This window comes from Salvelinus alpinus, chromosome 6 (assembly GCF_045679555.1).
Source record: "Salvelinus alpinus chromosome 6, SLU_Salpinus.1, whole genome shotgun sequence".
In the NCBI taxonomy this organism is placed as follows: domain Eukaryota; kingdom Metazoa; phylum Chordata; class Actinopteri; order Salmoniformes; family Salmonidae; genus Salvelinus; species Salvelinus alpinus.
Genome location: NC_092091.1, coordinates 62,100,891 through 62,115,244, shown reverse-complemented (window position 1 = coordinate 62,115,244; position 14,354 = coordinate 62,100,891). Strand labels below are relative to the sequence as shown.

General features: G+C 43.8%; 2 protein-coding genes across 2 annotated transcripts; both read left to right on the top strand.

Annotated features, from left to right (window-relative positions):
* The first annotated feature begins 1,936 nt into the window (after positions 1 to 1,936).
* On the top strand, positions 1,937 to 5,138 carry LOC139577650 (uncharacterized). The gene is made up of 3 exons (XM_071404799.1): positions 1,937 to 2,420; positions 2,821 to 2,951; positions 3,134 to 5,138. The coding sequence occupies exons 1-3, from the start codon at positions 2,162 to 2,164 to the stop codon at positions 4,403 to 4,405; spliced, it is 1,662 nt and encodes a 553-aa protein (XP_071260900.1). The 5' UTR covers positions 1,937 to 2,161; the 3' UTR covers positions 4,406 to 5,138.
* On the top strand, positions 4,524 to 12,577 carry LOC139579739 (oocyte zinc finger protein XlCOF20-like). Its single transcript, XM_071408561.1, has 4 exons — positions 4,524 to 4,529; positions 5,531 to 5,542; positions 5,982 to 6,093; positions 11,420 to 12,577. The coding sequence occupies exons 1-4, from the start codon at positions 4,524 to 4,526 to the stop codon at positions 11,683 to 11,685; spliced, it is 396 nt and encodes a 131-aa protein (XP_071264662.1). The 3' UTR covers positions 11,686 to 12,577.
* Positions 12,578 to 14,354: the final 1,777 nt, after the last annotated feature.

Genomic DNA, 14,354 nt, shown 5'->3' with positions numbered 1-14,354 from the left:
CCAAGCAATAGGACAGATGCTGACAAGCCGTATTCCTGCCCCACATGTGGGAAGAGCTTTGTTGAGGCAAGGTATGTGAAGCAGCACCAGACTGTTCACACCAAGGAGAGGCCCTTCAAATGCAAACTATGTTCCAAGAGCTTCTTCTTCCTGAGTTACCTCATCAGACATAGGTGTGCCCACAATGGGGAGAAATCGTAGCAATTCTTTAGCTGAAATATTATAGTTATCATGTGAAGTGTCCTGGGCTAAGAGTTTTTATTACTAAGTGCCTCAGTTGAGCATCTGGGTAGGCTAACATTCTTACATAATACAGATTTGTTGTTTGGTGTGCTGGCATAGCCGAAACACTATCCTTGAAGTCTAACACTATATGAAAACAGTGCATTCGGGAAAGTATTCAGACCCTATACTCAGTACTTTATTGAACCACCTTTGGCAGTGATTACAGCCTCGAGTCTTTTTGGGTAAGACGCTACAAGCTTGGCACACCTGATTTTGGGGAGTTTCTCCCATTCTTCTCTGCAGATCCTCTCAAGCGCTGTCAGGTTGGATGGTGGGCGTCATTGCACAGCTATTTTAAGATCTCTACAGAGATGTATGATCTGGTTTAATTCCGGGCTCTGGCTGGGCCACTCAAGGACATGCAGAGACTTGTCCCGAAGCCACTCCTGCGTTGTCTTGGCTGTGTGCTTAGGGTCATTGTCCTGTTGGAAGGTGAACCTTCACCCCAGTCTGGGGTTCTGAGCGCTCTGGAGCAGGTTTTCATCAAGAATCTTTCTGTACTTTGCTCTGTTCATCTTTCCCTCGACCGTGACTAGTCTCCCAGTCCCTGCCGCTGAAAAACTGTAGGGATGGTGCCAGGTTTCCTCCAGACGTGACGCTTGGCATTCAGGCCAAAGAGTTCAATCTTGGTTTTATCAGACCAGATAATCTTGTTTCTCATAGTCAGTCTTTTAGGTGCCTTTTGGCAAACTCCAAGCGGGCTGTCATGTGCCTTTTACTGAGGAGTAATTCCTTCGACCTCATGGCTTGGTTTTTGCTCTGACATGCACTGTCAACTGTGGGACCTTACATAGACAGGTGTGTGCCTTTCCAAATCATGTCCAATCAATTGAATTTACCACAGGTGGAGTCCAATCAAGTTGTAGAAACATCAAGGATGATCAATGGAAATCGGATGCACCGGAGCTCAATTTCGAGCCTCATAGCAAAGGGGCTGAATACTTGTAAATAAATAAGGTAAATAAGGTATTTGTTTTTATTTGTAATAAATTTGAAAAAATGTCTAAAAACCTGTTTTCGCTTTGTCATTATGGGGTATTGTGTGTTGATTGAGGAAAATAATGAATTTAATACATTTTAGAATAAGGCTAAAGTAACAAAATGTGGGAAAAGTGAATACTTTCCAAATACACTGTATATTCCCCCTTTGAATTTGGTTTTTACCTTTGTTCTAGTCAACAAATATAATGTCCCTCCCAACATTATTTTGCATAATCAGGTGGTACCTGTTCCTTTATGTACTATAATTAGGTGATCAAATCTGTTAATGAGAAATCATGTCCTTTTGGTATGTTTACTTTTTATGTACTTGTTTATCCTTTAGATCAAAACGTGGCCTCATTTTCCTTCGAACCTATGAAAGGGTTTCCACTAGATTCCACGGCCACTGTCAAAATTGGCTATATCGTAAAATTGAATGTAAACAAATATGAGCTTTTTGGTCTTAATTTATGGTTCGTTTTAAAATCAAATGTTAATAAGATACATTGTAGAAATAGGCAGGGTTAGACATAATTATGACTTTGGCTGTGGATACTAGTGACAACTGCTTGAAAGATCCTGATCATGATTCGGTTTGACGTGTAATGTAATAAGCAGTACCGTAATTCAAGAACATCGCGCATACCCTTTATTTAGCCACACCCTTCTATGACGCCTACCAATAACATCATTTATCTTCTGTGTAAACGGAAGTAAATTACGAATAACAATTTACACGTTAGCGTGTTTATTGTTGCTATTTAGACGTTTATTAACACCATGGCACTTAAAATGATTCATTTAACAGCACAGAAGCACATACTTACCCTATGTAGTCTTTAATACACGTTGGAGACAGGACTTGGTGATATCTAGTTAATGCTAGCTGCTAACAATGGCTGACGGAATGGTTTTCCACACTCAAATAGCCTCCATCGTGGAGGTGCTAGCGAATGCAGCCGTGGCAGAGATCTGTAAACTCGTAGACGACGACTATGCACTGTTTCGTTTGGAAATAACTCAGCACCAGAAAGAAAACAGGGCATTGCGGAGGAAACTACAGATATTTGAACTGAAGATGGCACGGGAGCGCGTCCTAACCAGTCGTCCCAAAAGTGTCAAGATTCTCGACCGGTACAGAGCAATGGCTAGAGGTATATTCTGCCGAGCCTACGCGGCCTGTCGCTGTTCATATATAGCTCAGTGCCTGTCTCCTCGTTCTGCACGTGTTCAGATGTGTTACCCAGAATTGGGTCTTGGTCAGTTGTTGGATAGTATGCAATAATGCCCCTGATTACTTAGCTATCTTGCGCAAAGACACTATCATATTCTAATCAGATTCTTGATGTGCTGCATTTCCTATTATTTACTCAATGAAGACAATGTGATACATGGAACATAATACATCAATAAATAATTAGTATATCAAGAAGTTATGAGAAGTGTTACCTTAAAATAGCTGCCAATTCTAGACAGTGTCAATAGGGTACAATATAGCGTTGAGCATTGACCTTACCGAACTTAACCCCATCTTTCCCCCAATCACTCTCTCAGGTGAAGGACATTTCACTGGAGGCCACAGGAGCTTTGTGAAGCCAGGGGGACACAATACATGGGGAGATGACCAACCAATCACTGTTGATGAAGGGAGTGGATCCTCAACCCAGCATGTTATCTTGATAGAGGTTAGTCTAATAGTGTTGCATAAAAAAATCCTAATTTGTAAATCAATAGCCCGTTAATTTCAGCAAGGCTTTCTTCAGCTATTGACTTGCGTACATGCACATCTACCATAGGGGAGCTTGTTTGACTTCCCTACGACATTGTTATCCAATTTAGGTAATAGCCTCATCTCTTCTTGTGTCAGTCTGCAGATGCAGAGGCTGCAGGTCCTGGGGTCAAGCAGGAGAGGTCTGAAGGAGAGGAGGACCCACGTCACAGCAGAGTCATCCAGACTGGAACGGCTGAAGTGCACCCTGTAGCCAGGGAGGACCCCGCCACAGTGCAGCCCAGGACCCAACGCAGCGTCACGGAGGTCAGAGACAGACACAAGTCAGAGACAGACACAGAGACTTTAACTGTAACGCAAAGGCTTTTACACACAGGATCTGACCACAGATCAGACCCAGAGCGACTGGGGCTGGGGCCACTGGGCTGTCCTCCTGCTCCCGGTTCAGAGTATTTACTTTACGGTAACCCAAGCATGAGGGCTGTTAATTCCCATCCAGACTCAGGTGACGCGTCAGAGACTGGCAATGATCCGTCTTGTTCTTACGCTACGGAGATGGACCCTGGCAACATGCGATTGGGTTTAGAGACACACACTGATCTGTCTACAGGGGATTGGAACCGGTACAGTAGTAGTGTATACTCTGAAGGGTGCCTAGATGAGAAAGGGGAGGGTCTGGTTGTAGAGGAAGTGACTGTGAAAGTGGAGGGCGACGTTCTTCCCACATGGAATGCAGATAGTCACCTAGGAGACGGACACTCACAGGGCAGAGATTTCTTAGATTACAGGGGAAGCTTAGAGACCAATCAAAATGTTGCGACCCACTCCCCTTTACAGGCACTAAGGGATCACGAACCAGTGTCCACGTCGATGGGGCATTCCGATTCACACGGCCGCGTCCTTTTCGATCAGGTATTGAAATCAAACGACAGGGCTAGAACCCAGGTTCAGGAAGGGGGAGAAACATTAGGCGGTAGTAAAGAGAAACGGTTCCTCTGCAGATTCTGTAACAAAGGCTTCAGCTGTCCCCAGAAGGTGGAGATCCACCAGAGGGTCCACACAGGGGTGAAACCCTTCAGTTGCACCCAATGTCCCATGCGCTTCGCCCAGGCTGGCAACCTGAAGAGGCACCAGAGGGTCCACACAGGAGTGAAACCCTTCAGCTGTACCCAGTGTCCCATGTGCTTCGCCCAGGCTGGTGACCTGAAGAGGCACCAGAGGGTCCACACAGGGGAAAAACCCTACAGCTGTACCCAGTGTCCCATGCGCTTCGCCCAGGCTGGTCACCTGAAGATGCACCTGAAGGTCCACACGGGAGAAAAGCCATTTGCCTGTACACATTGCGGGAAGAGGTTTTCAGAGAGGAGCTACCTCAGGATACACCAGCAGAAAAAACATTCCACTCTATAAAATATAAAGTTACCATTCCAATCGATAGCTTCTGATGTTTAGATCCTACCCTTCATTAAAGACAAAGATTAATTGTCATTGTTGTCAACTGAAAAGACCCACAGATGCATTTGGAATAATGAGAGTAACAAATTTCAGTGTTTAAACCTGAGTAGAATATTGCATCCAGACATTGTGTGATACATTGTATAATACTGTATGAAATACTGTATAACCCTACAAAAAAGAATGTTACATAGTGTTTGTACTGTGTAGGATATGATGTTCACAAATGCCTGTTTCATTACTTCCATTCAACTACTATTTTTTCCCCCAAGACACTTTTAATGAGAAAACGAATGCAGTTTATTAAGTTCATGCAGAGGTTTAGTTGAGACGTGTATGTGTGGTTTTCATATGGTGTATTTAACGACTTCCTCCCGTGATTGATCTTTTTCTGTTGTAAGGTGATATCCCAAGTATAAATACAATAGAAAATGTTGAGCAAAAGTTTTTTGGAACACAACTGCAAACTTCAAGGAGTAGGGCATTCAATGAGTTGGTTTGATAGGAAGTTGTGATGCTATCGGCCTAGTGAATAAAAGAGGAAAGGCCCACCCACTTGTGCTATGTCCTGGACCACCTATTGAGATGTGCCTTTTTAGTAAATCTGCTGTTAAATGAGGTGAAAAGGAGACTGGATTGCCACCTTAACACTTGTTCATGTTTAATAAACACAAAAGTAGACTTTTCATTCTAAGACTCATTGAGACCCTCTTTGGTATACATCACATCCCATCTCACCCTATTCTGCATACACCCGACAGCGCTTTATAACCAGTATAGACTTACTTACTATAGGCAGACTTACCCGCACACTAACAAACACCTACTGTATACGTCAAAATAGTTTTCAGGTTTGTCTGATGACTTTTGATTTATCATAGCCAACTTATTTTTACCCACAACATATTTATGTCCACCATGCTGGGTTTTACAACAATGAAGTCATTCTGTAACTACAGTATAGGACTCAAACGTAGTGGGGATGGGTAAACACTCCATGTTGAAAGTGTGTTTATTATCTGTGTGTACGTACCTGAGAGAGTGTATGTCTGTGTAATCTGTATCACCTCTCTCTTCCAGGAGGAGGAGAGTGTGAGGTCTAGACTACACCTCCTCCTGAACCCACAGAGGAAACACACAGTCACACTGAGGTGAGCCACTGTAAACAATTGTCTGCATGGTATTAAATCAGGTCCAATATCCACAAAGCAACTCAGAGTAGAAATGCTGACCTAGGATCAGATTTGCCTTTTAGATAATTATGAATAAGACTATGTAGACAGGTGGGGACCTGATCCTTGATCAGCACTTCTACTCTGAGACTCTTTGCGGATATGGGACCATGCTTTTGAATTATCAAACCATTAAAGAGTGTCAAGTAATCAAATCATCTATCACTTTTCCAAATCAACTACCATGTTTGAATAATACTCATAGCAATCCCTCATTGCCCAAACAGAAAATGCTCCATAGCAGGGTGCTCATATCAGATTTCTTGATCCAACATCCTCTCACTCTGTATCTCTTACAGTCAGTAGACATGGAGGATGGGAAGCCTGATCTACTGCTAGTCAAAGAGGAGACAATAGAAGACGGTCCAGAGAGCATTGATCTGCTGAGTGGACTAAAGATGGGGGAGCAAGGTAAGGGAGAAATACATATAACCTACATAGAGTAATAGAGCTTCAATGGGATGCCATCTTGGATTCCCAGACCGGTGCAGCCAAGGGCCCAAAGCACATCAGCAAGCAGGCCAGGACCAGAGGCGACATAGTGGAGGGGGGATGCGGTGGGGTTATTTAAGATACTCTTTGAAGAGGTAGGGTTTCAGATGTTTTCGGGAAGATGGGCAAGGACTCTGCTGGCCTAGCTTCAGGAGGAAGCTGGTTCAGGGCATAAAATTAACACCTGCTACACCGGTAGATTTAGGCATTGGCGGGTAAGAATTTCTATTTCACCAGCCACGTTGGCGGGTGGTCAATTTCCAGGGCTCTACAGTGCCAGCATTGCCAGCAGCATACCACCCTGCATACCACTGCTGGCTTGCTTCTGAAGCTAAGCAGGGTTGGTCCTGGTCAGTCCCTGGATGGGAGACCAGATGCTGCTGGAAGTGGTGTTGGAGGGCCAGTAGGAGGCACTCCTTCCTCAGGTCTAAACAAAGATCCCAATGCCCCAGGGCAGTGATTGGGGACACTGCTCTGTGTAGGGTGCCGTCTTTCGGATGGGACGTTAAACGGGTGTCCGGACTCTCTGAGGTCATTAAAGATCCCATGGCACTTATCGTAAGAGTAGGGGTGTTAACCCCGGTGTCCTGGCTAAATTCCCAATCTGGCCCTCAACCATCACGGTCACCTAATAATCCCCAGTTTACAATTGGCTCATTCATCCCCCTCCTCTCCCCTGTAACTATTCCCCAGGTCGTTGCTGCAAATGAGAACGTGTTCTCAGTCAACTTACCTGGTAAAATAACGGATAAATTAAAAAAATTACATTTACAAATAAAAATAGTCAAACGTCAAGTATGAGCAGATCTGTTTTGTTTCATAGCTGCTAATCGCACAAAGAAATAGGAATCCTATATCCCACCTCGCGCAGAAACACTGCCTGCCTGGGGAGCTGTGTGCACTGACTGAAGTGCTGAGAGATTCATTTTTAGAGGCGCCGCACACAGTCATAAAAGTGTCTAATTTACTCAAAGGTCTACAAAGTGAGACTTTGTCCTCGTGTTTCTTGGCTATTTACATTGTTTTGTTCACAAGCTAGGTTGTTTTTCAACATTACTTTGATTCTGCTACTTCAATTGATAGTGAAGAGACACCCTAGTCAGATCCCAAATCTCACACGCACACAGACATACCTGGCACAACTCGAGTGGCCCCAATACCACGGTAACCTCCCCCCTTAAAGCGGCAGCTGAACATTTTGTCTCTGATATTTTGGTTAAAAGACTCAGGTCACAAAATGTTGTATGAAGTTGAGCAAAATACCACATTACTTCATACTAATACATTTCTTGTTTTGAAACATCACAAAGCATGGTCATCCATTTTATTGTTGTTGATGTATTTGTATCCTGTAGCACAAACTCAAAAAGGTTCTGGGACACTGTAGAGTCCATGGAGAATAAGAGCACCTCCTCCCAGCTGCCCACTGCACTGAGGTTAGGAAACACTGTCATCACAGATAAATCCACTATAATTGAGAATTTCAATTAGCATTTTTCTACGGCTGGCCATGCTTTCCACCTGGCTACCCCTGCCCCGATCAACAGCCTTCCACCCCCCACAGCAACTCGCCCAATCCTCCCCACTTCTCCTTCACCCAAATCCAGATAGCTGATGTTCTGAAAGAGCGGCAAAATCTGGACCTCTACAAATCAGCCGGGCTAGACAATCTGGACCCTCTCTTTCTAAAATGATCTGCCGAAATTGTTGCAACCCCTATTACTAGGATGTTCAACCTCTCTTTCGTATCGTCTAAGATTCCCACAGATTGGAAAGCTGCCGTGGTCATCCCCCTCTTCAAAGGGGGAAACACTCTAGACCCAAACTGCTACAGACGTATATCTATTCTACCATGCCTTTCTAATGTCTTCGAAAGCCAAGTTAACAAACAGATTACCGACCATTTCAAATCTCACCGTACCTTCTCTGCTATGCAATCTGGTTTCAGAGCTGGTCATGGGTGCACCTCAGCCACGCTCAAGGTCCTAAACGATATCATAACCGCCATCGATAAGAGACATTACTGTGCAGCCGTATTTCATCGACCTGGCTAAGGCTTTCGACTCTGTCAATCACAACATTCTTATTGGCACACTCAACTGACTTTGTTTCTCAAATGATTGCCTCGCCTGGTTCACCAACTACTTCTCTGATAGAGTTCAGTGTGTCAAATCGGAGTGCCTGTTGTCCGGACCTGTGGCAGACTCTCTTCTCTGTATACATCAATGATGTCGCTCTTGCTGCTGGTGATTCTTTGATCCACCTCTACGCAGACGACACCATTCTGTATACCTCTGGCCCTTCTTTGGACACTGTTAACTAACCTCCAGACGAGCTTCAATGCCATACAACACTCCTTCCGTGGCCTCCAACTGCTCTTAAATGTAAGTAAAACTAAATGCATGCTCTTCAACCGATCGCTGCCCGCACCTGCCCGCCTGTCCAGCATCACTACTCTGGACGGTTCTGACTTAGAATATGTGGACAATACAAATACCTACGTGTCTGGTTAGACTGTAAACTCTCCTTCCAGACTCACATTAAACATCTCCAATCCAAAATTAAATCTAGAATTGGCTTCCTATTTCGCAACAAAGCGTCCTTCACTCATGCTGCCAAACATACCCTCGTAAAACTGACCATCCTACCGATCCTCGACTTCGGCGATGTCATTTACAAAATAGCCTCCAAAACACTCTACTCAACAAAATGGATGCAGTCCATCACAGTGCCATTCGTTTTGTAACCAAAGCCCTATATATTACCCACCACTGTGACCTGTACGCTCTTGTTGGCTGGCCCTCGCTACATACTCGTCAGCCAAACCCAATGGCTCCAGGTTATCTACAAGTCTCTGCTAGGTAAAGCCCCGCCTTATCTCAGCTCACTGGTCACCATAGCAGCACCCACTCGTAGCACGTGCTCCAGCAGGTATATCTCACTGGTCATCCCCAAAGCTAATTCTTCCTTTGGCCGCCTTTCCTGCCAGTTCTCTGCTGCCAATGACTGGAACGAACTGCAAAAATCACTAAAGCTGGAGACTCTTACCTCCCTCACTAGCTTTAAGCACCAGCTGTCAGAGCAGCTCACAGATCACTGCACCTGTACATAGCCCATCTGTAAATAGCCCATCCAATCTACCTCATCCCCATACTGCATTTATTTATTTTGCTCCTTTGCACCCCAGTATCTCTTCTTGCACATTAATCTACTGCACATTCTACCATTCCAGTGTTTAATTGCTATATTGTAATTACTTCGACACCATGGCCTATTTATTGTCTTACCTCCCTTATCCTACCTCATTTGCACATGCTGTATATAGACTTTTCTACTGTATTATTGATTGTATGCTTGTTTATTCCATGTGTAACTCTGTTGTTGTATGTGTCGAACTGCTTTGCTTTATCTTGGCCAGGTCGCAGTTGCAAATGAGAACTTGTTCTCAACTAGCCTACCTGGTTAAATAAAGGTGAAATTAAAAAAAGAAATAAAATGTAAGAAATTGTAAAAAATCAGAGTGCCTGGTAAAAAAAAAAAAACTACCTGCCACTGTGGCCGGTGGTCCAAAAACTACATTTTAAGCCCTGTACTGGTGCCACCATTTGGGTTTCAGGACAAAGAAGAGCTTGGACTGGGCTGATCGGTTGCTGCCCTCCCGTAAGGGTGGGAGGACCAAGAGACCAGAGGTGGCAGAACAGAGTACTCGGGTTGAGGTGTAGGGTTTGAGCATAGCCTGAAGGTAGGGAGGGGCAGTTCACCTTGCTGCTCCATAGGCAAGTACCATGGTCTTGTAGTGGATGCTATCTTGGACTGGAAGCCAGTGGAGTATGCAAAGGAGTGGTGGGACATGGGAGAATTTGTGAAGGTTGAACACTAGGCCTGCTGCAGCGTTCTTGATAAGGATTTGATGGCACAAGCGGCGAGCCCCGCCAACAGAGAGTTGCAGTAGTCCAGACGGTGTCCAAGACAGTGCATAGATCAAGGACGATGAGAACAGAGGAGAGAGAGTCAGCTTTGGCAGTGCAGAGAGCCTCCGTGACATAGAGAAGGGCAGTCTCGGTTGAGTGACCCATCGTTCTGAGAGGGATAGCGAGAGAGTTCGTCAGAGACAGCACACTAGTGTTTTGGGGAAAAAATAAGGAATAGCAGTCTGTAGTTTGACGTCTAAGGGGTCGAGTGTCAGTTTCTTGAGGATGTGACGACTCTGGCCATTTTGAAGTGAAGAGGGGACACAGCCAGTGGTCAGGGATGAGGGAAGTGAGGAATGGGAGGTCTTCAGAGATGGTCTGGAGAAGGGAGTCGAGCGGGCCGGTTGTCGGGCGGCCGGACCTCACTAGTCGCAGAATTTCATCTGGAGAGAGAGGGGAGAAAGAGGTCAAGGAGTAGGGTAGTTCTGTGTGAGTGGGACCAGTGGACTCAATAGACTGAGTGAATGAGGAGCGGATGTCATCAACCTTCATTTCAAAGTGGTTGACAAAGCAAGGGAGAGGGTGGACAATTGAGGGAGGAGACGGTGGAAAAGAGTTTCCTAGGGTTAGAGGCAGAAGCTTGAAATTTTGAGTGATAAAGTGGCTTTTGCAGCGGATACAGAGTAAGAGGGAATGAAAGGATGATACGTCCTCCGGAAGTTTAGTTTTCCTCTATTTTCGCTCAGCTACCCACAGACCTGTTCTCTAAGCACGCAATGAGTCACTCAGCCACGGAGCAGAAGGAGAGGACCGAGTCTTCCAGGAGGATCCTATGCGAGTCATAGGATGCGGAAAGGGAGGATAGTAAGGGTCAAAGAGGCAGAATCAAGAGACAGGAGGGAGAAGGATTTAGCAGAAGGGAGAGATGATAGAAGAGGAGAGAGTTGTGGGAGAGAGAGAATATTGCGACAGCGCATGACCATCTGGGTAGGGGCTAAGTGACTAGGGTTGGAGCAGAGGGAGATAGAAAAGGAAACAAAGTAGTCAGAGACCTGGAAGGGGGTTGCCGTGAGATTTGTAGGTGAACAGCCTCTAGTAAATATGAGGTCAAGTGTATTGCCTGCCTTGTGAGTGGGAGGGGACTGGGAAATGGTGATGTCAAAGGGAGGGGAAAGAAATTAATCGAAGGCAGACGTCGGGAGGTTGACGTCACCCAGTACAAAGAGTGGTGAGCCATCGTCAGAAAATGAGTTTATCAAGGTGTCAAATTCATTGAGGAACTCAAAGGGCACCTGGTGAGCGATTGATGACAACAATGTTATTGTTGCACACAGGGGAGAAATCCTACACCTGTCCCCAGTGTGAGAAGAGGTTCTCCCTCCAGCACCACCTTAAGAGGCACCAGAGGGTCCACACAGAGGAGAAACCATACAACTGCCCAGAGTGTGAGAAGAGATTCTCCCACCAGAAACAGCTGCAAATGCACCTGAAGGTCCACACAGGAGAAAGGCTGTTCACCTGTATGCATTGCGGGAAGAGGTTCTCAGAGAGGAGCAACCTCGTGATACACCAGCAGAAAATGCACACAGCCCATGAATAGTGTAATATGTAGTACTAGTTTTTTTTGTTTAATTCTTTTGGATGTATAGAGAACTGGATGAGGTGAACTGAGGAAAGAATGAGTGTGATGAGGCAGAGTCAATGATATGGTGATGGTTGGTGAGATGGTGTCTGTAAAAATGCTTCACTGATGAAAATTGACAACCTTGTCCTGTAAAAGTGACAACCTTGTCCTGTTGTTTGATGTTGGTGTTTTATAATGAGATGATAGTTCCTTAATTCATGTTTACTTGGGATAAAGTAGTGAAGCTGTGTGTAACATAATGTTGAATTTACAGAAAATGTAAAGTGTTACCAGTGAGAGAAGATATTCTACTTGAGGTCCCTCAATTTGTAAGGTCCCTCAACCGAGCAACCATTTTGTTGAAATTAAATACAAAATTGACTCTGTGCTGACTGACTTGGTTATTTTTGTATAATTGCAGGAACTGAGGAACCCTTCTCAGTCAAACCAGAACATGATACTTAATTCTTGAATCTGTCACACCCTGATCTCTTTCACCTGTCTTTGTGATTGTCTACACCCACCTCCAGGTGTCACCTGTTTTCCCATTAGTCCCTTGGTACTTATTCCTGTGTTCCCTGCTTGTCTGTTCCCTGCTTGTCTGTTGCCAGGTCGTCTTGTTTGTCAAGTCAACCAGTGTGGTTTTTTCACCTGTTCTCCTGCTTTTTCCTTCACTCTGTTTTTGCTAGTTCTCCCGGTTTTGACCCTTGCCTGCCTTGACTCTGAACCCACCTACCTGACCATTCTGCCTGCCCTGACCTCGAGCCTGTCTGCCGCTCTGTACCTCCTGGACTCTGACTTGGTTTTGATCTTTTGCCTGTCCACGACCATTATCATGCCTACACCTTAGATTATAATAAATATCAGAGAATCAAACCATGTGCCTCCCGTGTCTGCATCGTGCCCTTATAGAATAAACACATGGCCATTTTAATAAACTCAATTTTCTCCATATCGTTAGGTACTTGAATCACAGTGTTAGAGTTTGGCTTGCCTGTGATTTAAAATTGTATAATATCATGTTTCTGTGTGTACAGTAAAGAGTTTCTTACAGTGCTTTCAGAAAGTATACACAACCCTTGACCTTTTCCACATTTTATTGTGTTACAGCCTGAATTTAAAATGGATTACATTTAGATTTTTTTGTCACTAGCCTACACACAATATACCACAATGTCAAAGTGGAACTATGTTTACACATTTTCTTAAATTAAAATAATAAATGTCTTAAGTCAATAAGTATTCAACCCTTTTTGTTATGGCAAGCTAAATAAGTTCAGGAGTAAACATGTGCTTAACAAGTATCTGTATTTTATTTTCAATACATTTGAAACAATTCTAAAAACATGTTTTCACTTTGCTATTATGGGTTATTGTGTGTAGATGGGCGAGGAAAAAAAAGATTGAATACATTTTGAATTCAGGGTGCAACACAACAAAATGTGGAATAAGTCAAGGAGTATAAATACTTTCTGAAGGCACTGTATGCTCTGATAATGTAACCTCTACAAAATAAATGCTTTTCTTATAGTTTCACATGTTTTTTTATATGTTGACATAAAAACAATGACAATTACTATAAGAAAAATACAATATTTGTATATACATGTTCAGGTATGAGTTTTCATGGTTAAGGATGGGTAGCATTTCCTACTGGACAGTTTATTTATCTACAGCTACAGATTCTACAGATTGGTCTCCCATCCTGGGTTTTAACCAAGCCCTGCTTAGTTTTGATATTTGTCACGAACTACTAGCAATGCGAATGAGAATAATTGTTGAGAGATCTCCATTTAATAATGAAATAGAATCACTGCTATCAATCATTCCTCCTCTCCTTCTACTCCCCCTCCTTCAGGTTTTCCCCTTTCCCCTCCTGGCGGCAGACTTTGATTCAGTCTCAATAAGTGTGACGTTGCGTGCTTCAATGATGTCAGACAGTGGTATGCAAGTGCTTGGAAATGTCTCACATACGTGGGACATACCTTAAAAGGCTTAGCTTACATGTCTCGTGTGTTTTTTATACAATCCAAGCAAAGCTAGTTATTACTATGGTCCAAGTGTTTTGAAATTCAAAATGTCCCATGTACTGTATATCTCCCATATTTGTTGTGTGTATTATTGCTATGAATCCCCCATGGCAGGAGCAAACATTGCCACTAAGCAATTGACTTACTCAGCCACACACTGTTGGCTGTTTTTATACTGATGTACGTCACCATGTCACCGTTTTTAGAGACAGTAAACCTAGGCTAGAACAAGGACAGGGTTGTAATCATTAGTCCAAAACAGTTGTGCAAGTAAAACGAGAGTTTCTAATGGACAAATGCAGGTATGTCCCCATTCTTTTTACAGTCCATGTAGGTCCCTCCGTTTCGTTCCATTTGCTTCCATTTAAGAAACGTTTTGCAACAGAATCGGCGTAATGAATATAATAAAATACAAATGAATACGGCCCAGCTGAATATTTACCTTACTGATTGATGTGATGTAGATTGAATCAAGTAATTCATTGTATTCTACTATATTCTTGCTAACACACTGTTCTTTATAAACAAGTCTGCTCTGCGTTTGAAAGATACTGATCATAGGAAATGTGATGTGTAATAAGCAGTACCGTAATTCAAAGAACAGCGCGCATTAGT

What these genes read in the sequence shown, in the direction of transcription:
- LOC139579739 (XM_071408561.1), top strand. An exon ending in ACTAAAGATGGGGGAGCAAG is followed by an intron (nt 6,094 to 11,419) that starts GTAAGGGAGAAA and finishes TGTTGCACACAG; the next exon opens with GGGAGAAATCCTACACCTGT.
- LOC139577650 (XM_071404799.1), top strand. Translation starts at nt 2,162, where the DNA reads ATGGCTGACGGAATGGTTTTCCACACTCAAATAGCCTCCATCGTGGAG. An exon ending in GTACAGAGCAATGGCTAGAG is followed by an intron (nt 2,421 to 2,820) that starts GTATATTCTGCC and finishes TCACTCTCTCAG; the next exon opens with GTGAAGGACATTTCACTGGA. An exon ending in AGCATGTTATCTTGATAGAG is followed by an intron (nt 2,952 to 3,133) that starts GTTAGTCTAATA and finishes TTCTTGTGTCAG; the next exon opens with TCTGCAGATGCAGAGGCTGC.